The sequence below is a fragment of the Cyprinus carpio genome, chromosome B23, assembly GCF_018340385.1.
Source record: "Cyprinus carpio isolate SPL01 chromosome B23, ASM1834038v1, whole genome shotgun sequence".
In the NCBI taxonomy this organism is placed as follows: Eukaryota; Metazoa; Chordata; class Actinopteri; order Cypriniformes; family Cyprinidae; genus Cyprinus; species Cyprinus carpio.
The window spans coordinates 24,995,779-25,023,777 of record NC_056619.1 but is presented as its reverse complement, the minus strand read 5'-3'; the positions used below and the strand labels follow the sequence as shown (position 1 = coordinate 25,023,777).

The 27,999-nt window shown below is 36.4% G+C and overlaps 2 protein-coding genes across 3 annotated transcripts; one reads left to right on the top strand and one right to left on the bottom strand.

Moving 5' to 3' along the window:
* Positions 1-9,340: 9,340 nt before the first annotated feature.
* On the bottom strand, positions 9,341-12,498 carry LOC109060560 (transmembrane protein 18-like). Its single transcript, XM_042750951.1, has 5 exons — positions 12,259-12,498; positions 11,962-12,079; positions 11,717-11,771; positions 11,543-11,636; positions 9,341-9,821 (listed from the first exon to the last, which is right to left on the bottom strand). The coding sequence occupies exons 1-5, from the start codon at positions 12,349-12,351 to the stop codon at positions 9,726-9,728; spliced, it is 456 nt and encodes a 151-aa protein (XP_042606885.1). The 5' UTR covers positions 12,352-12,498; the 3' UTR covers positions 9,341-9,725.
* A 3,978-nt stretch (positions 12,499-16,476) lies between these two features.
* Positions 16,477-27,716, top strand: LOC109063724 (cyclin-T1-like). 2 transcript variants are annotated; one of them, XM_042750946.1, is made up of 9 exons: positions 16,478-16,751; positions 17,561-17,642; positions 17,731-17,859; positions 18,890-18,950; positions 22,588-22,650; positions 22,768-22,813; positions 23,223-23,386; positions 23,712-23,782; positions 23,980-27,716. In XM_042750946.1, the coding sequence occupies exons 1-9, from the start codon at positions 16,582-16,584 to the stop codon at positions 25,252-25,254; spliced, it is 2,061 nt and encodes a 686-aa protein (XP_042606880.1). In that variant the 5' UTR covers positions 16,478-16,581; the 3' UTR covers positions 25,255-27,716. The 2 variants fall into 2 exon arrangements, with proteins under 2 accessions (XP_042606879.1, XP_042606880.1); XM_042750945.1 differs by having other exon boundaries at positions 16,477-16,751; positions 22,588-22,813.
* Positions 27,717-27,999: the final 283 nt, after the last annotated feature.

Sequence of the window (27,999 nt, the reverse complement as noted above, 5' to 3'; positions counted from 1 at the left end):
CACAGTTAAAGCACAGTTCAGCGTGACAAAGATGTTGCACAGACCCTGTGATCATTTTTGCATTATATCAGGTAAAATTCTCAGTTATTATAGATATGCAGACTGGCATTCAGATGGGGAGTTAGTAAAAACATAAACAGCTTAGAGTTGTAGATTGATGGCATAGAGAAATGTAGATTTACAACCATACTAAATGATTGAATGATGTGAATGATTTTCCGTGTGTGTTTTCTAGATTACCTCATATGGTCTTGATAACTTCTCGACATTGAAAATGATTTAGACATCTCTTTATCCGCAAAGAGCTCAGGTCAGAAGAAATATGAGCAGATAAAGCTTAAACAATCAGACAGTGGGTTTTTAACACTCACTATGTTACACACTCAGATCCTTGGCTAGCCATGATTTCCTCAAAGTCCAAACAAATTAATTGCTTATTTGAATGATGGCAGACATTCAAAGTGCTTGGATGGAAAAACATGTTTTGTTTTTTTGTTTTAAATAAGATGATCTGCTTGTGAGGGATCCCCTTGCTAAAATATAAAGTATCCATGCATTAAGACACCAGTATACTGTGTGGAACAGATTTGGAGAAATTTAGCATTGCCATTAATTGCTCACTAATGGATCCTCTGCAGTGAATGGGTGCCGTCAGGATGAGAGTTCAAACAGTTGATAAAAATATCATAATAATCCTCATGTCTCCAGTCCATCAGTTAACATCTTGTGAAGTGAAAAGCTGTGTGTTTTAACTTCAAACTTCTGGACTAAACAAGTCCATAATCCTTAATAACACTTCTCCCAGTGAAAAAAGTCAATTTCCTGTTTTCCTTTCAGATCAACTGACATACTGATTTAGAACATGTAAAAGATCACTTTTCACCACTTGCTTGTGCTTGATCTGTTTATATTTCCCACTGATTCAGACAAGAAAGCCTTATCACTTTAGACAGTTTAATAGAGAGCTCATATTTTGGCAAGAACCAAAGGTTTTAAGTTAAAATGCCTTAAAGATGGAGATGTTTCTTATAAACACAGCTTGGACTCTTATTCTGACGGCACCCATTCACTGCAGAGGATCCATTGGTGAGCAAGTGATGTAATGCTCATTTCTTCAAACCTGTTCTGATGATGAAACAAACTCATCTACATTTTGGATGGCCCAAGGGTGAGTAAATTTGCAGCAAATTTTCATTTTTGGGTGAGCTATTCCTTTAAGAGACAACACTTTGGGCCAGATTTACTAAACAAGGCAAATTTGCGCGAGAGTGCAATTCCAAAACAGCACCGATGGGAGGGAAAACTTTTGTGGGTGATTTACTGACAATGCACACATGAAGACGCAGCCAGATAATTTCCATAATGACCAGCGCAATCTACCAAGAGCAGCAAAAGTAACACCTGCTTGAAGACATGCTTTTTTTGGCTGTTAAATATTGGCACAAATACCAGTAACTTGACGAGCGCAAACGTTAATCGCGTTGTGTGAATCATTTTAATACTCTCCTCTCATAAATTTTGCATCTGAAAGGGAAACTCCTACAAATCCATATTAAAGGGGTCATATGATGGGAGTAAAATTTGTCCTTTCTCTTTGGAGTGTTACAAGCTCTTGGTGCATAAAAGTTGCAAAGACTAAAGTCTTAAATCCAAAGAGATATTCTTTATAAAAGTTAAGAGTCAACCACTCCTACCTAAAATGGCTCATTCTAACACGCCCCCACATCTCTACACCACTATGTGGGAAGATTTTCATAACGCCGCCCAAATGTTTACGCAAAGAAAGAAGGCTTTATTCTCACTGTTGCCGCTGCTGCCATGTTGTGGAGACGCTGTGTTTCATTGTGAAAGCAAAGCTACTTTGTTTGGTCTTTCAAAAGAGGACACAACTAGAAATCAGTGGTTAAGTTGTATTTACAACACTGTTCATGAACAGCTAAACCCAAATATTCAGATGTGTGCAGATGACGAGGACTGTTTCCTGTGAGAGAAGCCTACAATGCCGGTGTCTGTTTCTATAAAGTGGGGCAGTTCCAACTTTGCAAGGACAGTCTGGTGCTTCTGACTCACAGCCTGTAAGTAAGTTTTCATATGTAAAGGTTTTGCCACTGATGATTCAAACCAGGGTTTTGAGCAGTGTAAAGTATAGAGCTTGTTTGTCATTTCTCCGATCACAAATGCAGACATGGTTTTATGTTTACGCGGCGCATTACGCAATGCAACATGTAAAAAGACAGTATAAGTCATTATAATCAGTAATTATGTCCCCACTGGATGCAACAAATGCCTTGCTTGTAATGGGTTTTACTGGTTTTGTCTCGTCTAGCTGGGACTTATGGCATGATAGTATGGTAAGGGGCATAACATTTACCTCGTCACACGCTTGAGGTATTTCGGCCAATCACATTGCACTGGATAGCTGGCCAATCAGAGCACACCTCGCTTTTCAAAATGATGAGCTTTGTAAAAATCAACGTGTTTCAGAAAGGCGAGGCTTAGAGGAGAAACAATAATGTACAGTATGTGGACAATAATGTGTTTTTTGAACCTTAAATAAACACATAAACACATTGCATTACACCAAATACAAAAAACAATGTTCTTTTAGCAGCATATGACCCCTTTAAATAAGGTCAGGCACAAAAATAACTGTCCACGCCTTTTCAGCGCTAATTCTTCACTGCGCGTCTTTAGTAAATCCTGCTGCTATTTTAATGCCAAAACATGGCTTGCGCTAGTTTCCTAAATTAAATAATTGGCTTTTATAATTGTATTTACTGAAAAACCTTCTGGAAATATTTACTTTATTAAATAACAGTGTATTTTTTGTCTACCTAATGTTAAATGTATATACACTTTTATACTATTTTGTCTTCTTTACAACCGTAGAGACTAGTGCCATGATGTTGGCACCTGTTGCTGCACAGCACATCTGTCAATCCCTCTCATCTCATTTTCTATGGACTTTTTTCCTCTTTTAGAAATACTTCTGTAGTGTAGGATGATAATCTGTTATAAGGACAGCACGCTTTGCTTTTCAGCTTGAATGAAGACCCATATTGTCTTCCTTGTTTGGACAAAGTAAGTGTGTACATGTGCGTCTGTGTGTATTGTTGCGCAGAAGCAGTGTCATTAGCGTCCCTTCTTAAGCCTTTAAAGTGCAAATGGAGACACCCACTAAAGTGTTCTCCTCGAAAATATCACACACGCAGTCAGCCTACACACAATGCCGTCCTGTCAGAAAGAATCCGCTGCCATCTCTAATGATGCTTTCTGGAGGAGGGAAGACACTCTGCCCTTTAACATGATGTCGGGCAGGGAAAGAGACAGATAGTAGGGAGGAGTGGGAGAGAAGGTCAAACTGAAGGTCGTCAAGTGGCCAGATTTTTGGAAAAAGACGGACACACCCACCTTCTTCCCTCCCATCTTCTCGAAAGCAGAGGACGTTTCACACACCCATGTCAACCGCATGTTTTCCTAATAAAAAAAACATCGGAGCTGTCTTTGCTGGCTTGCGGAGACAAAACAGAGAAAACAAGTGGTAGATATCTGTGTGGCTCTGGAATGTTCTGTTTCGTCCTCCCAAAAGAAAATAAATCCTTTTATAGCCTCTCCCAAAGTTAAGAGGGTCTAAATAAAGTTTCAGGAGCATAAAAGGACAACAAGACATGAGACCCCTCTTCTGGAGACGTTATTGGCCCCCAAAATCTACTTTTGTTTTCTTTTTCGTCACATGCACTGCGCTTCAAAAGTTTAGGGTCTGTGAGATTTGTGGTTTTTGGAAGAAGTTTGCATTTATTTGTTGAAAACAGTTGTGCTGCATAATATTTTTTGTGGAAACTGTGAAACTTTCTTAGATATATATATTTAAATATACATCTTTTGTAACATTATAAGTTTCTTTGCTGTCACTTTTGATCAATTTAATGTGTCCTTGCTGAATAAAAGGATAAATTTCTTTCAAAAAAGAACCTTTAAAATGGTAAAAAGTGATAAAGTTCCTGGCATACATAAATCATACTTTTTCATATCCACTTTGTGCAATCCATTGATTTTCCTATCAGATTTGATATTAACAGTTTTATTTTTTATATTTAAAAGTACTGTATTTTCTTCTTAGCACATCCCTACATTTATGTATGGCATTTATATTTTTCTGTAAATGTGTTTTTATTTATCATTTTTTTGTAAATGCAAGACTTGATGAAAACATGCACTACTATACAATAAGTTGATCAGCAATATATATATATATAAACTTTTATTCAGCAAGCATGCATTAATTTGATCAAAAGTGGCAGTACAGACATTTATAATCCATTTCAATAAATGCTGTTCTTTTGAAATGTCTATTCACCAAAAATAATATATCACAGTTCCCACAAAAACATTAAGCAGCACAACTATTTTTAACGTTGATAATAATAAGAAATGTTTATTTCTGCTTATTAAATGGTAAGTGAATCATGTTTTCTTCGGAAATTGTAAAGCTCTAGTTATAGTGACAGCATATTCTGTTTGATGGTGTCACTGCATTACAATGCACTTCACAGCAACATTTTAATGAAATAAAATGTGACTCAATGATATAATTCATGCTGAAAACAACCTGTCTGCCTTATCATTAATCTCGCTATCTCATAGCTAACCTCCTTTGCTTGTAATGTAACTTTATCCACATTCACACATCCATCTATCCATTTTTTAGTCATCAGCCTCAGAATTAAAAGAAATTCATGCTTTCTGGAAGATCAGGGAGTATTTGTAATCAACGTCATCATTTCCTCTAAGTCAACATATCCCTTACATTACGATAAGTGCTGTGCGGCAGCGCAGTTCCTGTTAGCACCATTGTACTTGGATTATTAGTGAAGATCAGAGATTTAGTAGCCAGGCATCAGAAACCTTGACATAAACGCTGCCAGTCAAACCATTATTACGCAACGATGGTGTTTGTGATGCTTTCAAGGAAATCATTAATAGAGGTTTGACGTCTAGACAGCACGTGTGTCTAAGTGTGTGTGTGTGTGTGTGTGTGTGTGTGTGTGTGTGTGTGTGTGTGTGTGTGTGTGTGTGTGTGTGTGTGTGTGTGTGTGTGTGCGTGTGCCATCTCCGGTTTCTCTGGAAGAACTGCACTGACACACTTTGCTCTATGATGGGAAAATGCAGCGTTTGGGTCATGTGACTGGGCGGAAGTGTGATGCAGTCAACGTCAGGGATGCTGGGAAAAGCAAAGACCTCTGATTAGCTCTTATAGCAGCTCCTAGACAGACAGCATCACTGTCCTACTGAGCTGAGAGACTTCAGCTGAACCATCTCACAAGCGATCAATAGCCTTGATACGTTTACAGTAAACCATGCAAGCCATAAATACAGAAACAGCGCAACTTTTTTTCCACTCTTTCTGTAAACATTAACATGAATCTGACCATTTGAGCAATTCACTGTAATAAATTGTATTATTAGACACTCACCAGAAAGGAATGTTTATCAGTGCTAAACTTTTTTAAACACTGAGTAGGGTGTTATTTATGTGACATGTTTACATCACAGCCATGATTTGCTACTTGCTAATACTGGGTGGTACTAACAGGAGGGAAATTTTCTGAGGGGAAAAAAAATCCAGCCTAAGCTGGTTTGCAGTTCTTAGTTAGTCTGCTTACCTGGTCAGATGTTAGACTGGTCTGTTGGCTGGTTTTGAAGGAGTTCGGACACTTTTAGCTTAAATGTTTCTGTTCCACTAGTCAGCATGTGGCATTAATAGTGGCATTAATAATATACAATTTATCCAGGATCTGAACTTTTTTGTGTTTTTTGTGTAAAGTTGAAGTAAAGATAAAAGTTGTATGTGAGAATATTCTTTCTTTGTAGTTTTATCTTGCCTTCTTGGCGATGGTGAGTGCCAGGAGTTTGTTGGATAGTTTGCAGATGCTGCATGTGAGACCCTTTTAAACAGAGTGAGCCGCACGGCTGCAAAGATTCAGTATCATCACCATGTTTGAATCAAGCTTACGATAAAGAACATAATTATGCATTAGAACAGAACATAAATGTACATTCTAACACCTAAATGTTGTTAGACTTTTATTGTTTAGGAGACTTAATGTTTTTTTTCCTCTCATTTTCTGTTTATCATAGCTCCTCAATGATGCTGGAACACTAATATCTTGTTGATTTAATAGTTTTGGCTCATTTTTGCTCCATGAAGGTAGTGAAATGAAAGGATACTTCTTGTCAGAAAACCACAAATCCTCTGACATCATAAAACTCATTTATCTTCCTCTTAAGTGTACAGAAAACAGGCCTTTGACATCTCAGCACTCTTCAGAAAGCAGAAAGCTTTCCAGGAAAGCACAGAGCACCTGTTTCAGATGGTTCCTGTGTAACTCCTCTCGTGGTTTGGCCATAAAATTGGCACAGAAACCAAATGAAAAGTCACATAGAAGAGAAATGCTGGGCCAAAGCATGGCTTCACTACAGCTAACTCACTTTGAAACATGTGAATGTTCAATCTCCAGACCCTTGAGGAGGATTGTTAGCATTACAACTTTCCAGGAAAGAATATCATGTAACATCACACCTATATGAAAAAGAATACATTTTGATATCCACAGCTGGATTTCGGCTCATTTTCCCATAGAGAGAGAAAGAGGGAGTGAATAATGAAGAATGAAAAGTCAATAATCCTATGAAATATGACTTCATTTTACTGACTCGGGAGGATGGTAGTGACTTTGAAGTTTTGCCACTGTTGGTTTCAGGATGAGATCTCAAGACTGCGTAAGTGAAGCGTGATACCTGATAGTCGCAATCCAAATCACCATCATTGCACATCAAAAATTCTAAATCTCCTTGAGGCCAGATGATTTTCATAATGATTAGCTTTGCATTTTGAGCATCACCTCAATGGATTGTATAATCCTGAGGTCTTCAAAGCTGCTTATAATAGTCCAATTATGCATGCATGCATGTGACTCTGACCATATAGGGTGCACTGCAACATTTATGGACTGCACTACACTAAACCCTGGGGAATTGGTGTGCTGCCCCCTCTACTGGTTAAAGAAAGTAATTTCATTTAAAAAAAATCTTCTCTTTTCCTTCTTTACTAATGTGACACTTTTCCATTGCAAATTATATTATCTGCATAATAATTTGTGTGAAAGTTAATGTATATATTTTAATGTGTGTGTGTGTGTATATGTATATATATATATATATATATATATATATATATATATATATATATATATATATACAGTACAGGTCAAAAGTTTGGAAACATTACTATTTTTAATGTTTTTGAAAGAAGTCTCTTCTGCTCATCAAGCCTGCATTTATTTGATCAAAAATACAGAAAAAAACAGTAATATTGTGAAATATTATTACAACTTAAAATAATAGTTTTCTATTTGAATATACTTTAAAAAAAATAATTTATTCCTGTGATGCAAAGCTGAATTTTCAGCATCATTACTCCAGCCTTCAGTGTCACATGTAACATCCAGTCTATCACATGATCATTTAGAAATCATTCTAATATTCTGATTTATTATGAGTGTTGGAAACAGTTCTGCTGTCTAATATATTTGATGAATAAAAGGTTAAAAAGAACTGCATTTATTCAAAAGAATTTATTTAAATTCTTATAATATATATTCTAATAATATATTTTCTTTACTATCACTTTTTATCAATTTAACACATCCTTGCTGAATAAAAGTATTGATTTTATTTAAAAAAAAAAAGAAAGAAAAAAAGATTACTGACCCCAAATTACTGACCAGTAGTGTATATTGTTATTACAAAATATTTATATTTTAAAAACATAGCTTCTTTTTTTTTTTACTTTTACTTTTTATTCATCAAAGTATCCTAAAAAAGTATCACATGTTCTGAAAAAATATTAAGCAGCAGAACTGTTTCCAACTTTGATAATGAATCATCATATTAGAATGATTTCTAAAGGACCATGTGATAATGATCCTAAAAATTCAGCTTTGCATCACAGAAATAAATGATAATTTAAAGTATAATAAATTTAAAAACAATTATTTTAAATTGTAATATTATATCACAAATTACATTTTTTTTCCTGTATTTTTGATCAAATAAATGCAGGCTTGATGAGCAGAAGAAACTTCTTTCAAAAACATTAAAAATAGTAATGTTTCCAAACTTTTGACCTGTCCTGTATGTATATATATATATAATATATATATATATATATATATATATATATATATATACACACACACACACATTAAAAATATTAAAGAAATAGCTCACCAAAAAATTAAAATTTGTTAATAATGTACTCATCCTTGGTTTTCCAAGAGTTTGTTTCTTCACTGTAACAGATTTGGAGAAATTTGTAAGCAAACAAATCTAAGCATTGCATCACATGCTCATCAATAGATCCTCTGCAGTGAATGGGTGCCGTCAGAATAAAAATCCAAACAGCTAATAAAAACATCACAATTATCCACACGTAATCCACACGACTCCATTCCATCAATTAATGCCTTGTGAAGTGAAAGTTGTGTGTTCATAAGAAACAAATCCATCATTAACGTGTTTTAACTTTGAACTGTTGCTTCTGGCTGAAATCCTCTATGCGTAATATTGCTACCTCCAGTAAAAAAAAAAAAAAAAAAAAAAAAAAAAATTGAAATGAAAAAGTTTATTCTGAATCAGGAGAGAAATGTGCACAGATCAACCATGTTTAAAAGCCAAAACAGTCCAAAACTGTTCTAAACAAATATGTTTTTTGATGGGGGTGGAAGAAGCATTTTTATTAATTATAGACTATTTTAGCTAGAAGAGATGGTTTGAAGTTAAAATGCATTCATAATAAATGTATTTCTTAAAAACAAATGCAACTTTTCACAATATGTTAACTGATGGACTGGAGCATTATGGATTACTTGTGATGTTTTTATCAACCGTTTTGACTCTCAGTCTGATGGCACCCATTCACTGCAAAATATCAGTTGGCGAGGATTCTCTGCAGTGAATGGGTGCCCTCAAAATGAGAGTCAAATGGTTGATAAAAACATCACAATAATGCTAAACTTCTCCAAATCTGTTCCAATGAAGAAAACAAAATCATCTACATCTTTGAATGCCTGAGGGTGAGTAAATTTTTAGCAAAAGCTCATTTTTGGGTTAACTATTCCTTTATTGTTCATCTTAATATTAACAAAATAAAGATCCTGAGACTTTGTTTATTTGAAGGTTTAAAAAAAAAAATTCACTTTCAATGTGGTCTTAGACTTAAGGAGTTGCGCATCTCGGTCTTGATGTAGTGGTATAACATTAAAAGAAAATCAAAACGATGTCTATAAAAAACCAACAACATTCAGTTTATTGACATAAATACACAATCTACACGTCCGACACTCAAAAACAGGGTTTTATACAATCCATTCAATGTTAACAACAGACAAATAAGCAAAATTGAGCTCTGGAATGGTCAATATGTACACAAAGCAGTTGCATAATACAGTTGATGGCTTTGTCCAATAGGTTTGATAGTATTATGATTTGATAAAATCAAATGTTCTGCTAGCAGGTGGAGTAATCATCCATCAGCAATCTGAAATAATACTTAAGAGCCTTCACCACCACATATTTTCTAATGATCACACCATACTAAACAGTCTTTTTTTCCCACTATATTTGCCCTCCACCACTGGACATTAAGCACATCCTGTTCATGTCTTCTATTGCATTTTTTTGTTCTCTCTGGCAGCTTTTCTCTTTAATTGCATTATCTTTAAATCTGTCATAGTTGAGAAGGTCCTCCACACCCACACAGCCTAAAAAAAAAAAAACATAGATTTAAGTTTAAATCAAAAGCAAAATCTTGACCAAGTTAACATACAGGTCCTTCTCAAAAAATTAGCATATTGTGATAAAAGTTCATTATTTTCCATAATGTAATGATAAAATTAAACTTTCATATATTTTAGATTCATTGCACACCAACTGAAATATTTCAGGTCTTTTATTGTTTTAATACTGATGATTTTGGCATACAGCTCATGAAAACCCCAAAATTCCTATCTCAAAAAATTAGCATATCATGAAAAGGTTCTCTAAACGAGCTATTAACCTAATCATCTGAATCAACTAATTAACTCTAAAAACACCTGCAAAAGATTTGTGAGGCTTTTAAAAAACTCCCAGCCTGGTTCATTACTCAAAACCGCAATCATGGGTAAGACTGCCGACCTGACTGCTGTCCAGAAGGCCATCATTGACACCCTCAAGCGAGAGGATAAGACACAGAAAGAAATTTTCTGAACGAATAGGCTGTTCCCAGAGTGCTGTATCAAGGCACCTCAGTGGGAAGTCTGTGGGAAGGAAAAAGTGTGGCAAAAAACGCTGCACAACAAGAAGAGGTGACGGGACCCTGAGGAAGATTGTGGAGAAGGACCGATTCCAGACCTTGGGGGACCTGCGGAAGCAGTGGACTGAGTCTGGAGTAGAAACATCCAGAGCCACCGTGCACAGGCGTGTGCTTTTGAACCAGAAACAGCGGCAGAAGCGCCTAACCCGGGCTACAGAGAAGCAGCACTGGACTGTTGCTCAGTGGTCCAAAGTACTTTTTTCGGATGAAAGCAAATTTTTCATGTCATTCGGAAATCAAGGTGCCAGAGTCTGGAGGAAGACTGGGGGAGAAGGAAATGCCAAAATGCCTGAAGTCCAGTGTCAAGTACCCACAGTCAGTGATGGTCTGGGGTGCCATGTCAGCTGCTGGTGTTGGTCCACTGTGTTTTATCAAGGGCAGGGTCAATGCAGCTAGCTATCAGGAGATTTTGGAGCACTTCATGCTTCCATCTGCTGAAAAAGCTTTATGGAGATGAAGATTTCGTTTTTCAGCACGACCTGGCACCTGCTCACAGTGCCAAAACCACTGGTAAATGGTTTACTGACCATGGTATTACTGTGCTCAATTGGCCTGCCAACTCTCCTGACCTGAACCCCATAGAGAATCTGTGGGATATTGTGAAGAGAAAGTTGAGAGACGCAAGACCCAACACTCTGGATGAGCTTAAGGCCGCTATCGAAGCATCCTGGGCCTCCATAACACCTCAGCAGTGCCACAGGCTGATTGCCTCCATGCCACGCCGCATTGAAGCAGTCATTTCTGCAAAAGGATTCCCGGCCAAGCATTGAGTGCATAACTGAACATAATTATTTGAAGGTTTACTTTTTTTGTATTAAAAACACTTTTCTTTTATTGGTCGGATGAAATATGCTAATTTTTTTGAGATAGGAATTTTGGGTTTTCATGAGCTGTATGCCAAAATCATCAGTATTAAAACAATAAAAGACCTGAAATATTTCAGTTGGTGTGCAATGAATCTAAAATATATGAAAGTTTAATTTTTATCATTACATTATGGAAAATAATGAACTTTTATCACAATATGCTAATTTTTTGAGAAGGACCTGTACTCTGTCAAATTAATAAGATGAAATGCACATTGCAGTATTTTATATGAAGAAGAATATTCTAAAAGGAAAAACTTACCACAACAATAACAGTGTTGAGCAAGAGCGGGACTGAGTATACTAGTGAAATGAACATTCCTTTGGAATCAAAGTATTGGAACTTTGAAAAAGACCTAAACACAAAATGCAGACACGTTCAGTATAATGATAAAACAGATTTAATGTCAGGGGGATATGGTGGGTATATGATCACCTCCAATTCATCGCTGCCAGCTCATTCAGGTATTCTGCACTGTAAACCATAGCGACTGAAAAGAAAATAAATACTGCGTTATCTAGTGTATAAATACCTAACGTATGTTAGATAACTAAATAAATGTAAATGATATTTGGGATACTTTCGAAATTCACACATTTTGTTGGTTGTCAAGTAATATTTTCAGAAAGTTAATAATTTTATAAATTTCCTCTGATAATATCTTTATTGCAAAAACTCACCCATTAAGAGAAAATGACAGATCTGCAGGCGGTAGTATTTGCAGGACAGGATGGTGAAACCTAAACACAAGACATGGAAGGCCAGCAGACCCATCAGCCAGGGTTCAGACCAGTCAACCTGGAAACCAGATCACATGATTATTACTACTTCTTACTATTTACAAAAAAAAATAAAAATAATAATAATAATAATAATAATACTTAATACAGGTAGCCTCGGTTGTAAAATACCTACTAAACTCTAAATTAGCTTTAAGTGAACCATAAAAAAAGAATGTAATGTTGCTGTAAACTTACAGACTGTAGAAAGCTCCATAATGATGTGATGCGAAGATTGCTGAATCCATCGATTGGAATAGCGCTGATATTTTTCGCTTTAGACTCGGTCATTTTATTTTAGTACACGCCACTGAACTAAACCAGTTACAACATAAACACTTCCGCATTCGTCACGGTTCTGTTCTCTCGACAGAACCTCCTTCGCCGCAAAGAAGTCCCTTTCAAGTCCCTTTCACATACATTAACATTAAATGTTTCATAATTATTATTATTATTAGTATTTATACTCCATTTTAGGACTGGGATTCAAATAAAAAACATAATGTTTTAAATTCCCGCATCGGGTTAAAAGGAACAAAAATGCCCCAATAAACGAAAGATGATGTGTAGCAAAGGAAAATTCAAAATAAAAGTCACATGGAAACCTTTGTTTATGGAGAGGGCTGGACGATTGTGATACTCGAGCTACTTAACAAAGAATGTATGAAAATCATATATAAAACGTTACAGCAAATGTTACAAGTACATATCAACTAAAACTTCAATATAGCTGATACAATACATTTGTATACTATATAATTCAATATATTATTCTGTATTTTTTTATATATTATTTTATTTAGCCTTTTCATTTTGTGCCCATGCCTCTGTTGTAATGTTGAATAAGTTGATTGTAATTTGAATGCCGTCTTGTAATATTTTTGCATTTCTTTTAAAAGGATTCAAAAGTAAAGTTGTGAATGACTTTTTGTATGTTTGATATGGTATTTTGTGTATTTAATATGTTTTTTTTTTAAGTTATCTGCTATTTGTATGCCTTGCGTTGAATACGTTTTGTTTGTTTGTTTGTTTGTTGTTGTTTTTTTTTTTAGGAAAAGCACTTGATTTGTTAAAACCAACATGAATGTAAAATTATTTTGCATGAATGTAGGCTTTAATTTAGTTTTCTTTAAATAGCAGGGCTCTACAGTGCAACCATGAAAACTTCTGCATGCGATTATGAAAAAAGAATATTTAGGAGCACCAGTGCAACTGACCAGAGCATCATCATATTTGTGACATATCTCAAAAATCCTTTCATAAGCAAAGTGTAGACAGGGTGTAAATAAGAGATTCATTGTGCAGTGTAGAGAGCTTCGTTGATTATAATGTGAGATCACGATGAACTAAGATGAGTGACAGCTTTTAATGATTTTTAAGGGAGTTTGTAAATGTGATACTGATTTAATACAACAGTTCAATAAACAAGAAGTTAATATTAAGTGACTTACGTTGTCTGACTATAACACTATTCTCGGATTTCGCTCTATTTCGTCATTGTCAAATAGTTTGAAAAAGAGGTTGAAAAAGTTACCCATTCATAAAGACAGCTTCATTCCTGAATGAATCAGCCGTGTGAATGAATCAATTGAATGAATGATTCAGTGATAAAATCAGTGACTTGCCACCACCTGCAGCTAGTGTTTCATTTTTAAAGTATATTTTTTTTCGTTATTTAAATAATGTAATTACAACCTCTGCTGATTTCATTTGATTTGTAACTTATATTTATTATTCTACTTGTTCTTATTCTGTTGTTTTAATTAGTAATTAATTAATAATTTTTAAAGAATTTGACATTAAATATGACACTTGACACAATGCCATTACAAAGGTAAAAACAAATTCCCACTTTAAATCACTTTAAAGTGTCAAATATCACCTTGTAATGATGGGAATCCCACTTTAAATCACTTTAAAGTATCCACATGGTTATAGAGATTCTTAGAATAAGTCCACGTATTTAAATTAAACCCAAAGTGTTGTTGAGAGATTCTGAGAAGTCACGTATTCAAAATGTGTTCTATTCATAATGATGTTTCATTTCAAAAGTTTAAAAATTAATATTTCATGGAAAGGATCTGTCTCATATATATATATATTAACAGGTTTCATTTTTATATTCAAAAAAACTGTTTTTGGTAAAACTTTATGGTATATTTCATATGTAATTTCACAGTATTTCTAACTGCGTAGTCAGCTGAGTCTGTTTTGCATATGAAGTTGAACTGCATGTATTGTTCTTTTGTATCAATATTTCTTAGAATTATCAGTATGATACTTTGAATCTAAAAGAGGAAGAAGTCCAAAATCGAGACATTGACTAGACTATTTTTAAAGGTCAGGTGTTATTAGTGATAGCCAGATGATGGACTTATGTCTAGAACCAACAGTTATATAAGATAGACTCTGCAAAATAGAGTGGGTTTTGACTTTCTGAGACTCTGGTCTCTCTATCTTTTCAGCTCACTTCCTCTTCTTTGGCTTCACTCGACAACTATTAGACTCAGACTTAGAACTCTTACAGGTTTTTATTCAAATTCAGATACCTTGAAATTCAGATACTTTGATACTCTGATACTTTATATTTTTAATACTAATATTTTGGTACTTTTGATTCGAACAGAATAATTGTTTATGTTTTTACTTACAATTTTATTAATGTTTTGATTAATACTGGTTGGGTTCAATCCATCATAAATGGATTGTTATTAAAAATGTACTAACATTGGATTTACATTTTCTATATTTGAAGGTTGTTACTATTATCCAGAACTTTATTTCCAAGTTATGATTTGTGGTTTCTGTTCTCTATATTCTTTTTAATAAATTTACATATTATTACACCTTGACCGTCTGAATTGGATTAAAATTTGCATCAGGAAGGCTATTTTTTTATTTTATAAAATTTTGGATTATTGATTGTAAGGTGCTCCTAAAATTTTTAACGTGTTCCTTAAATTTTAAGGTTAGGAGCACAAGTGTTTCTAAAACGAAAAGTAAGTGTAGAGCCCTGCCTTATATCTGGGTTTCTAGTGTTGTAATGGGCATTACAAAAAAAATAATTACTAAAAATTGTCAGAAAATAATTCATTTTAATTCATGGATGCATTTGGAGTAGAAATAAAGATAATTTTGTGCCCAGTTCACTGATCTATATATGACTATATTATGTTCTATATTATACACTCACCTAAAGGATTATTAGGAACACCTGTTCAATTTCTCATTAATGCAATTATCTAATCAACCAATCACATGGCAGATGCTTCCATGCATTTAGGTGTGTGCTGTGTGGTCCTGGTCAAGACAATCTCCTGAACTCCAAACTGAATGTCAGAATGGGAAAGAAAGGTGATTTAAGCAATTTTGAGCGTGGCATGGTTGTTGGTGCCAGACGGGCCGGTCTGAGTAGTTTCACAATTTCAGTTACTGGGATTTTCATGCACAACCATTTCTAGGGTTTACAAAGAATGGTGTGAAAAGGGAAAACATCCAGTATGCGGCAGTCCTGTGGGCGAAAATGCCTTGTTGATGCTAGAGGTCAGAGGAGAAATGGGCCGACTGATTCAAGTTGATGATTCAAGCTGGTAGAAGAGCAACTTTGATAGAAGAGCAACTTTGACTGAAATAACCACTGTTTAGAAAATGGTATGAAGAAATTGATTTGTGTGGGCTAAGACAGCAGAAGACCCCCCACCGGTACCACTCATCTCCACTACAAATAGGAAAAAGAGGCTACAATTTGCAAGAGCTCACCAAAATTGGACAGTTGAAGACTGGAAAAATGTTGCCTGGTCTGATGAGTCTCGATTTCTGTTGAGACATTCAGATGGTAGAGTCAGAATTTGGCGTAAACAGAATGAGAACATGGATCCATCATGCCTTGTTACCACTGTGCAGGCTGCTGGTGGTGGTGTAATGGTGTGGGGGATGTTTTCTTGGCACACTGTAGGCCCCTTAGTGCCAATTGAGCATCGTTTAAATGCCACGGCCTACCTGAGCATTGTTTCTGACCATGTCCATCCCTTTATGACCACCATGTACCCATCCTCTGATGGCTACTTCCAGCAGGATAATGCACCATGTCACAAAGCTCGAATCATTTCAAATTGGTTTCTTGAACATGACAATGAGTTCACTGTACTAAAATGGCCCCCACAGTCACCAGATCTCAACCCAATAGAGCATCTTTGGGATGTGGTGGAACGGGAGCTTCGTGTCCTGGATGTGCATCCCACAAATCTCCATCAACTGCAAGATGCTATCCTTTCAATATTGGCCAACATTTCTAAAGAATGCTTTCAGCACCTTGTTGAATCAATGCCACACAGAATTAAGGCAGTTCTTAAGGCGAAAGGGGGTCAAACACAGTATTAGTATGGTGTTCCTAATAATCCTTTAGGTGAGTGTAGATCAGTGGTCCAGTTCTGAACGGGTTAAATTCAACCCGCACCGCCAGCCGGCGATGACGCACTTCCTGTGACGCAGTGAGATTTTAAAACATTGTCCTTCTCAGTAATGGCGGCTTCGTTCCCTTCGCTTTCGCTAAATAACAATAAATGGTACTTCACGCGCGAACAAATCGAAAACAGCCCATCTCGCCGAGCGGGACTTGATCCCGACAAAGAGCTCTCGTACCGACAGCAAGCCGCTAACCTGCTGCAGGACATGGGACAGCGGCTCAACGTGTATCTTTTTCAGTTTGTGAGGCGTCGTTCTCGGCAGCTGCTCTGAGGAGACTGACGCCGGCTCGGGCGGCTTGTGTGGTGTTGAGTTTCAGCGTTAAACTGACCTGAAACAGCTCTACCAGCAAACACGCCTTTTGTATTGTGAAAACTATGGATTAAGGCGAACGGAATAAAAGATTTATGTCCCAGTTTGGTGTTTTTGGTTTAGTTTAGGCCGCGGGGCCTAGCTGGAGGTGTCTCTCCTGCTGAACAATAGCGCAGCCGGTGTCACTTACAGTCCCACTCTCAACTGTCCATTATTTTCTTCATTAAACCATCTGTTTACACTTTATTATTAGATTTATTTGTTACCTATGCCATTCCAACCCTATGTCTGTTAGTGTTAATTAAACATACCTTGATTTGCCCTGCTGGAGAGAAGGTCTGATGCAGTTATATAATAATAGAGAGAATATGAGTTATTCTGCTTCATTTTAGATTAATGATGTTCCTTAGATTAAAAGAAAATTGTTGAATTTTTTTCCATTTGTCAGGAGTGAGTACTTTCACTTTTACATGTGAGTAATGGTTCTACTGTGTCTTTAAAAATGGTGGTACCTCTAATGAATTCAAATTGAAGGATTTAATGAAATTATTAATCTGTGATTGAAAAGCCCAGCGTATTGGTCAAGAAATTTTGGATGGATATGCTCTCCTAAATATCAATAATAGTTATGATCTTTGTGAAATCGTGAGGTTGTTGAGTTGGGCAGTTGTGCTGTTTTCTAAAATGTGTTTGTGTTAAAATCCTTAACTTTGGACCAACTTAGGTCTCAACTTACAATTAACACTGCCATTGTGTATATGCATCGGTTCTACATGATCCAGTCCTTCACTCGCTTCCACCGGAATGTATGTGCTTTATCCTAACACAGTATTTATTAAAAACCTCTTTAACCAGGACTCTCTAACCTCCTTGTGTCTGTCATGTGCTGCGCAGGTGATTGCTCCTGCAGCTCTCTTTTTAGCCGCAAAGGTGGAAGAACAGCCCCGCAAGCTGGAGCATGTGATTAAGGTGACCCATGCGTGTCTCAATCCTCAGGACCCTTCACCAGACACCAGGAGTGATGTAAGTAATGATAGAGTGCATGTGAGACGGTCTTCAAACCATCTGTGAGAGTCACTGGTTCTATGTATGTGCTTTGTTTAAATGTAATTTATTAAAGTAAGTTTTTTTTTTTTTTTTTTTTTTTTTTTTTTTTTGACTGAATTTTACTTTTTATTTTTTTTTTTTTTTTTTTTTTTTTTTTTTTTTTTTTTTGAGGGAACTATTTCTTAAAGGAATAGTTCACTAAAGAGTTAATTCATAAAGATATTTTTCTTACAATTATGTAATTTCTGTCATGTTTTAATTTTTTTTTTTTGTTTAAATTTATATTTTTTTTTTATGAATGTTGGTAACCAAACAGTTTTGGAAAATAGTTTTGTGAACAAAAAATACTGAGATATTTCTCAAGTGATCTTCTTTTATGTTTCACTGAAGAAAGTAAATCATAGGTTTCTGTTGAAATCAGGGAGAGTAAATGAAAGGAATAATTCATTTAAGAAATAGTTCACTTTCGAATGTCATTGATGAATAGTGGATTACATTTTTTATTTTTTGTCTGTTTTATTTTTTTAAATGATTTTAAATGCGTCTTTGTTTTTTTTTTTGTCTCCATAGTCTTTTGGGCTGACAATTTATTCACTCACACTTTTTAACTGATATCAGATCAATATTTGCATCAACTAATCTAAAATATCAAATTTAATCACAAGCAGCAGAACCACAGCATCGATCATAACATTGCTTTTCTTTTGAACAGGTTGTCTAACCCACATTTTTTTTTTATATATATATACATTTTTTTTTTTTTATGTTTATTTTATGATGTTTTTTTCATATTTTTTTGATTTTGTGTTGAATTTGTTTAGTCTTTGTTTGTTATTTTTCTGTTAGTGTTATATAACTGTCATATTTATGAATTGAAAGGGAATATCTTGTATCATAAGGTGATTGGCTTGGTGCAAAAAGAGGGTCATAATAATTTGATGAGAGTGAGTATGTAGTCCATGACCAAGAGAACATATGAGTAACCTGCCTGTCCTCTCAATCTCAGACATACCTGCAACAAGCCCAAGACCTGGTCATTCTTGAGAGCATTATACTCCAGACCCTGGGTAAGTTTGGAAGGGCAAGTCTGAGTCAGTGAATCACCATATTAGAGAGATGCACCGAATAACCACATTTACTTTCATTCACTGCTAATTCCCAGGAGTCGACTGGACTATTACAAGCTCTACTGTCAACTCTACTGTTTACTGTCAACTTTGTCATTTTTATTTCCATTTCAATCTGGTAATGCGCACCTTCCTTCCTGTGTGTGGTTTCACAATGCTATCAGTTTTGTGTGTTAATCCTAGTATATCTTGAGTCCACTAGAAATGTCAAAAGATCTGGTATTAAAAAAAAAAAAAAAAAAAAAAAAAAAAAAAAAAAACATGTAACAGTGCACTTTTTTTTTCAACAGTATCAGTACCAAGTACCAACTTCAGTCTGCTTAAATCATAATTTATCTTTTAATTTATTTTTAGTTGACTTGTCTGCATGTCTTAATTCACCCTTCCACAAATGAAGGCCTAAAAAGCTCTTCAGTAGAAGCAGAATGCCTTAGATTTATAAGTCATGGCTTTAAAGGGTTAGTTTACCCAAAAATGAAAATTAGGCTGCGTTTTACTCACCCTCGATGCATCCTAGGTGTATATGACTTTCTTCTTTCAGACGAATCCAGTTGGAGTTATATAAAAAATGGTCTTTGATCTTTCAAGCTCTATCATAGCAGCATAGCTTCATTCCAAAAGACGTGAAATAAAAAGCGCCCTTCCATAAAAAAAACTCACACGGCTCCAGGGAGTGACCAAAGGCCATCTGTAGAGAGTCGATGCATTTTTTTTTTTGTAAGAAAAATATCCATATGTCAGAGGATTTCGATATAAGCCAAGAGGAGACTGGTTTTCCTTTGCTAAAGTAAGGAAACTTTGCTTCTTTTGATCATGTAAACAAATTATGGTTTTGACGAGACTCATCGGCGCATGCGCAGCACTGACCTCATACGTCATGCTCCCAGAACTGAATCTGTGTGCAACTGTTGTCGCAAGCTAGATTCAAGTGATTATTACATTTGGATATGGATATTTTTCTTACAAAAACACATCGTGTCGCTACAGAAGGCCTTTGTTCACCCCCTGGAGCTGTGTGAGACACTTATTTTATGGAAGGGCGCTTTTTATTTCACGTCTTTTGGACTGAAGCAATGCAACACCCGCTGACTGCAATGATATAGCTTGAAAGATCAAAGACCATTTTTGATATAACTCCGACTGGATTCGTCTGAAAGAAGCAAGTCATATACACCTAGGATCCCTGGGGGGGTGAGAAAAACGCAGCCTAATTTTAATTTTTGGGTGAAATAACCCTTTAAATTTTGCATGCCCTGTGTAAAAATTATATCAGAAGGGACAGTTAAAGTTATTTCCATAGTGATTGGAAGCAGAGCTATCCAAGCACTTTGTTTTTTGTAAAATAAGTTAATTGGAGATCTATTGATTTTTTTTTTTTTTTTTTTTTTTTTTTTTGCTCTGAAGCATTGCTAATACAAGACATTTACAGTACAGGTGCTGGTCATATAATTAGAATATCATCAAAAAGTTGATTTATTTCACTAATTCCATTCAAAAAGTGAAACTTGTATATTATATTCAGTCATTGCACACAGACTGATATATTTCAAATGTTTATTTCTTTTAATTTTGATGATTATAACTGACAACCAAGGAACATCCCAAATTCAGTATCTCAGAAAATTAGAATATAACTTAAGACCAATACAAAGAAAGGATTTTTAGTAATCTTGGCCTACTAAAAAGTATGAAAATGAAAAGTATGAGCATGTACAGCACTCAATACTTAGTTGGGACTCCTTTTGCCTGAATTACTGCAGCAATGTGGCGTGGCATGGAGTCGATCAGTCTGTGGCACTGCTCAGGTGTTATGAGAGCCCAGGGTTGCTCTGATAGTGGCATTCAGCTCTTCTGCATTGTTGGGTCTGGCATATCGCATCTTCCTCTTCCCAATACCCCATAGATTTTCTATGGGGTTAAGGTCAGGCGAGTTTGCTGGCCGATTAAGAACAGGGATACCATGGTCCTTAAACCAGGTACTGGTAGCTTTGGCACTGTGTGCAGGTGCCAAGTGCTGTTGGAAAATGAAATCTGCATCTCCATAAAGTTGGTCAGCAGCAGGAAGCATGAAGTGCTCTAAAACTTCCTGGTATATGGCTGTCTTGACCTTGGACCTCAGAAAACACAGCGGACTAACACCAGCAGATGACATGGCACCCCAAACCATCACTGACTGTGGAAACTTTACACTGGACCTCAAGAAATGTGGATTGTGTGCCTCTCCTCTCTTCCTCCAGACTCTGGGACCTTGATATCCAAAGGAAATGCAAAATTTACTTTCATCAGAGAACATAACTTTGGACCTCTCAGCAGCAGTCCAGTCCTTTTTGAAGCGAGACGCTTCTGATGCTGTCTGTTGTTCAAGAGTGGCTTGACACAAGGAATGCGACAGCTGAAACCCATGTCTTGCATACGTCTTTGTGTAGTGGTTCTTGAAGCACTGACTCCAGCTGCAATCCACTCTTTGTGAATCTCCCCCACAATTTTGAATGGGTTTTGTTTCATAATCCTCTCCAGGGTGCGGTTATCCCTATTGCTTGTACACTTTTTTTTCTACCACATCTTTTCCTTCCCTTCGCCTCTCTATTAATGTGCTTGGACACAGAGCTCTGTGAACAGCCAGCCTCTTTTGCAATGACATTTTGTTTCTTGCCCTCCTTGTGCAAGGTGTCAATGGTCGTCTTTTGGACAACTGTCAAGTCAGCAGTCTTCCCCATGATTGTGTAGCCTACAGAACTAGACTGAGAGACCATTTAACCACTTTGTTTTGAGTTAATTAGCTGATTAGAGTGTGGCACCAGGTGGTGTAGCCTACAGAAATATTCTAATTTTCTGAGACACTGAATTTGGGATTTTCCTTAGTTGTCAGTTATAAACATCAAAATTAAAAAAAATAAACATTTGAAATTAATCAGTCTGTGTGTAATGAATGAATATAATATACAAGTTTCACTTTTTGAATGGAATTAGTGAAATAAATCAACTTTTTGATGATATTCTAATTGTATGACCAGCACCTGTATAGGCCATGCTCATGTTTTTGTATTCCTTTTATTAATTTTTTTACATTTTCTTTACTTTAGTTTTAAATTTGCCTTAAACTTGTAGAAACCGTGTTTTAACTTAATTAGCATTTCGCCTTCAAATCTTTTTTGTTATTATAAAATTGTTTTTGTGAATATCTTTTTTAGGATTGTGTGCTATAGCAAAACAGTTTTACAGAATATTAAATCAGGAGATGGTAATGGTATCAAATGCTGACATATTATTATTATTATTATTATTATTATTATTATTATTATTATTATTATTATTATTATTGTGATATGTCCTCTGGTTTGGAAAATTCTCTTCCGGTGCCCATAATGGTCATTTGTTTTGAACATTTTAAATATAACCAAATCGCCCTACAGGCCACTTGCATGGAGCTCAAAGATATTTCACCAGTCATGCACAGGAAGACCCATGTTTTTTGATTCATTGTGTAAATCGTGTGTGGGGTCTTCACTTTTAAAGAGTAGTTATAGTTCAAACCAAAAACTAAAAGTCTCTCTCTCGTCTGCTCTCTTCCTTCCAGCTTTTGAGATCACCATTGATCACCCTCACACACATGTTGTCAAGTGTACCCAGCTTGTGCGAGGTGAGAACCAGCTGCTCACTGTAAACTGTGCTTCGTATTGCTCAGTAGTGGGTACTTCTAGCCCACCAAGCTCACAGATTTCAAGTCTGATTATGAGCCTTCCATTTGTTCTTCCAGCAAGTAAAGACTTAGCTCAGACCTCATACTTCATGGCAACAAACAGGTATGTTGATTCAAACTCAAGTTTTTCAAAGGTTACATTTTTTACTACAAATTAGATCAAAATGCTAAAATTAACATCTGTTTTTGAGGTAAATGGCTGCCAATGTTGCATTGCAGTGGAGCCTACCACTTTTTGAAATAGATGTTTGTATACTGAATAGAAAGTTATAGAAGAGCATTTACTTGAAATTGAACATTTTTGTAACATTACAAATGTTTTACTGTCACTTTTGGTCAATCAAATACATCCATTCTGAATACGAGTATTACATTATTAAAGAAATCTTACTGACCACCAAAGTTTTTGATTGGTAGTGTATGTATTTATCACTGTAGAGTGACCGTAGTGTTAAATGGTTTCTTGTTTTTTCACGTGTTTTTTGTAATCATGGGTACTCTTTTTGCTGCAGTCTCCACTTGACTACATTCTGCCTGCAGTACAGCCCACCCATCGTAGCTTGTGTTTGTATTCATCTGGCCTGTAAATGGTCAAACTGGGAGATTCCAGTTTCCACAGACAGCAAACACTGGTGGGAGTACGTTGACCCCACGGTGACCCTTGAGCTGTTGGATGGTATGTATTTGCAAGTGGTTTTCTTTTGAAATGGCAATTGTCTCTGTAATAGAAAGTATAATGCTACAGATTTAGAAAAGGCTGTGAGGTTTGTTTTTATCTTTGTTTCATCATTTAAAAGCATTGTTTATTTGGTTCGGTTTACAGGTAAAGTCAGTTTTATTATGATTTTTAATAAGCATCCGTTTGTAGGGCCGCAGTGTAACCTTGGGCTAATTTTTTGGGGTTTAGCCAGGAAAAGAAACTATATAGCCTTTTAAATGTTTTTTTTTTTTTTTTTTTCTTCAAGTAATATGGTTTTCACAAGTTTTTAATGATTTCACAGAGCTCACTCATGAGTTCCTGCAGATCTTGGAGAAGACGCCCAGCCGCTTAAAACGTATCAGAAACTGGAAAGTAAGTCAGTTTACCTAATAGTTTTATAAACCTTTGATTTTTCAGAATGTTTTGTTCAATAGAATGTTCAAAAGAATGGCGTGTATTTAAAAAATGCATTCTTGTTGAATAAAAATATTAATTACTAGAAAAGAAAAAAAGTCTGTTCTGACCATATAAATTTCATACTAATTTTTTTCTTGTTTGTTGTGCTTCAGGCTGCGGGTCAGACTGGCAAGAAATCAAAAGTGCAAGATGGTGATCAGTCAGATGCCATTATGAATATGATCTCCATGGCATCGGCTGATAGCACGTTGGCGGGGCTGATGAGCCTCTCCGCACCACCCTCCATTTCCTCCATGGACTCCTCAGCTGACGACCACAGCTCTGCTCCGTCATCCCAGCACTGGCAGCCTCCTGCCAAGGAGCAGCCCACTGCCAACGAGCTTCATGTGCCTGCTAAGTTGTCTCTGAGCGAGTATCGGGTGAAGCACGCGGATGAGTTGGCGGCGCAGAAGCGGAAGTTGGAGAACATGGAGGCAAGCGTGAAACAGGGATACGCCACTGCCGCCCAGGCCCTCATGAGCCAGCAGAAGAAGGAGAAGCACCATCACCACCAGCAGTCCAGCTCTAGTTCCTCAGACCTAAAAAACCCCTCACCCATCGTCTTGAAGATCCCGCTGGACGAGCGATCGGAACGCAGTTCCATAAAAATGCGCTTCCCAGTACCGGGCCAATCAGGCAGCGGTGGGCACAGCAGCAGGAGCAGCAGAAGCAGCAGTCGAGGATCCGAGCAGGACATTAAAGTGCGGATCCGAGTTCCGGAAAGGCGAAGTGGCTCCGGAGAAGATGGGAAAAATCGCGAGAAACACAGAGAGCGGTCCAACCACCACCACCATCATCATCACCATCACCACCACCACTCCTCCTCTTCCACCACCGGCTCTTTATCAACATCGTCTTCCTCATCCTCAGCACAAAAACACTCCAGTTCTGCCAGCGCGCCAGGAAGTAACAAAAAGGTCTCAGGTGATCCTGTGCGATCGAGTTCTTCGTCATCCTCATCCCGAAAAAGGACCCACTTGCCTGATCCTCCTTCCGGCAGCCATCTCTCGAAAGTTAGCAAGTCGTCCAGAAACTCATTTCAGTTGCCGACGCTCACCGGAATGCCCTCCCACGCGATGGGTCAGGGGTCCGACATTCTTCCCTCGCTGAGCCTCTCGCACCATCAGGGAAACTATTCGCACTCCAAGTCGGACAAAGCAGACACGAACGGACACAATACGGGCAGCCAGTCCAACGAATACCAGGACACGTTTGACATGTTGAACTCGCTGCTCAGTGCGCAGGGCGTTCAGCCGGCGCAACCTCAGATCTTTGACTATCGCTCTCAGTACGGAGACTATCGGTATAGCAGTAGCGCTCGCGGAGGAACCCAGGCGCCACCTTTACCCTCAGAACCACCTCCACCGCTGCCGCCACTGCCCAAATAAACCCTTTTCCGCTCATCTGTCCACATACGCTGATCAAATCAGTCGTCTTGGGAATCCTGGGTTCCTTTTGTGCATCTAACTTTGTGATATTGAGTTTGACAGCAGAGTAATGTAAGGCAAAAAATGTACCTGGTGAATCTTTGCCCTCATGTTGTCTTGCGTTTTGTGCGAGCGAGTGTGTTCACATCACCCATCTGTGGCAATAATGTTATAATAGAACAAAATATTGCAAAAAAAAAAGCAAAAATATTATTTATTGAAAATAAATTGTACATACTATTTTTAATGTTGCTCAATTTTATATCAGTGCTAACAGAAAAGCATAATGGAATTAAGGGTATGTATTACTGAATGAGAGGGACCCATTTTCCTCTTTAAAAAGTGAATGCAAAAAAAAAAAAAAGGAAAATGTTTTTGTTTTATGTATGGATTTAAGTCTTGCTAACAATGTCTTTTTTATCGAGTATGGTATTTATTATTAGCCTTTTAAAACCATAGCATTAGCAGTCGTTGCTTGAATGCGTCAGACGATATCTGGATTTATTTTTATACTGTTGTTACCTGCTTCCCAGTCTGTATTTACTTAACACGTCATGTATGTTTTGAGAATGGACATAAGAATCCCCAATATTTGCATCAAAATGTATGTTTCTAATATATGAATAGTCACTGAAGTAATGTTTTGATTTTGATTGGTAAATATTTGTGGTGTCTTTTTTTGTAACCTTCAGCTTTGTATTAATTCTGTAAAGTGACTATTTTTACATTTTTCCAAAAAAAAAAAAAAAAAAAAAAAAAAAGCCTAATTTGGGAAAGTGTGTCTAGTAGACCTATGGTTCTAGATTCAGAGTCAGATGCAGTCATTGTTTTAAATGGTTGTAGAATTTCACGCTCATATATGATACACTATACACAACAGTATGTCCAGCTTGTACTCATTTCATTCTTGTATTTCAGTTTTTTTATTTCACAAACCCAAATGGTGTCAGATACAGGCTATTTGTCATTTTAGGATGTAACTAACTTCTAAATGGCCATTTAAATGAATATGTGATGGGTAAAAATACAATCCAATGAATCATCTTTCCACCAGTTTTCAGTGGAACTACCTTTTTTATGTTTCTTTGCTTGAAAAAAAAAAAAGACAACCGTATGAGTCATTCTGTCTCTTTATAACTGATTACCCTTAAAAAGGTGATACTATTGTCTATCATAGCTTCATTTTTTTTTTAACTTTAAAGGGATAGTTTGCCGAAAAATGTACATTCTGTCATTTGCACACCCTTATATATAACTTAATTCTCACAAAAGTTATTTTTTCCATGTATTGACAGTCTGTGGGGGTTGCTCTTTGTACTCCAAAGTATCTTCATTTTTAGATGACTATCTCTTTAAAAATGGCGTGTCTTCTAAGGTCTGTTAGGTATTTGTTATCTGTCTGTATTTGAATCAACACTTGCAGAGCAAAATGCTGAAATTCTGACCGCTCCTGTTTATTTGTTATTAGGTTTAACCCTGTGATTGTATCAAGGTCATTTTTTTGTGTTTGGGAATGACTCATGAAATTAAAACTGGTGGGAACTTAAATGTTTTGAGCCAATTGGTTTGTACCTTTAACAAGATCGTCTCCATGTTCATATCTTGTGTAATCATGTTTTTGTATGCATTTAATAGCTGCCCTGAATTAATGGCATGACTTCCCAAAAAAGTGGAGGCGTGAAATGGAGTTTCAGAGTAAATTTTACTTAATTTTCACATTCTTTTAGAAGAAAGATGTTCGCAGGGATTCCGCCGTAGTTTAATGGTTTTCCTGATTGTGCCTGTTGAGGAACATTTCAGGAACATTGTGAAATTATATGAAACACACTATAAGCTATAATAGATCTGTTTTGGCATATATGATGCACTCCTCGTTTCCTGTCCCTGTTTTATCGTTCCTAAGTAGAATTTGAAGGTTTACCATCATGTTTTAGCTTTGTGTTTGCTGGTTTCTAATTTGGTTCAGTAAGACTGAGGAGAAGGCGTTCTGTGGGTCTAATGCAATTCACATCACCACTGTTTTTTCTATGTACCTCTGTCTCAAGAATATAGCATTTTATTAAGTGTATATACTGTTTTCTGTGTTTTAGTGGTACCACATGAACTCTCAGGTTATGAATTGAATCGTTGGGTTGTTTCTTGTCAGAAGTTAAGGTTTGCATTTTTGTGAACTTGGTTCCTTTTATAAATGTGGTTGATGTACATTAATGTTTTATGAGAAACATACTTGTGGCTGTTTTTCTGACCGAATGCAGTGTAAATTGTAATCATGTGACAGACGTTCTACTCATGCTTCTTGCAGTAAATTCACTTTTCAGATTTTTATACGACAAATTGACCAGTTTTGCTTCCACCTGATGTCAACACCTTCATGGTTTGCCTTTGAATTCAGTGCTGGAATAAAGAGATACAAGAATAAACAAGGAATGTTAAATGTGGCTACTTAGAACAATTCTAAAAATCGGATTATTTTTTTGTAAGGATGCCGAAAAGCCAAAAATCTGAGTAAACCAGAAAGTCACAAGAGCTGCCGTAATCCTGATTAACTTTCCATTCCAGACATTTTTGTCTAGCCGTAATGTGTAACTTATTGTTTTATTGACACCTTAATATGGAACGTTGCCTGAATTAGAGTAAGTCATAATTCAGATTTCACCCCCAAATCAAAAGAAAAAAATAGTAAGTTATTTTTAGTAAGATATTTTG

What these genes read in the sequence shown, in the direction of transcription:
- LOC109060560 (XM_042750951.1), bottom strand. Translation starts at nt 12,351, where the DNA reads ATGACCGAGTCTAAAGCGAAAAATATCAGCGCTATTCCAATCGATGGA. An exon ending in TATGGAGCTTTCTACAGTCT is followed by an intron (nt 12,080 to 12,258) that starts GTAAGTTTACAG and finishes TCTGGTTTCCAG; the next exon opens with GTTGACTGGTCTGAACCCTG. An exon ending in CTGGCAGCGATGAATTGGAG is followed by an intron (nt 11,637 to 11,716) that starts GTGATCATATAC and finishes TTTTGTGTTTAG; the next exon opens with GTCTTTTTCAAAGTTCCAAT.
- LOC109063724 (XM_042750945.1), top strand. Translation starts at nt 16,582, where the DNA reads ATGGCGGCTTCGTTCCCTTCGCTTTCGCTAAATAACAATAAATGGTAC. An exon ending in ATGGGACAGCGGCTCAACGT is followed by an intron (nt 16,752 to 17,560) that starts GTATCTTTTTCA and finishes GGACCAACTTAG; the next exon opens with GTCTCAACTTACAATTAACA. An exon ending in AACGTATCAGAAACTGGAAA is followed by an intron (nt 23,783 to 23,979) that starts GTAAGTCAGTTT and finishes GTTGTGCTTCAG; the next exon opens with GCTGCGGGTCAGACTGGCAA.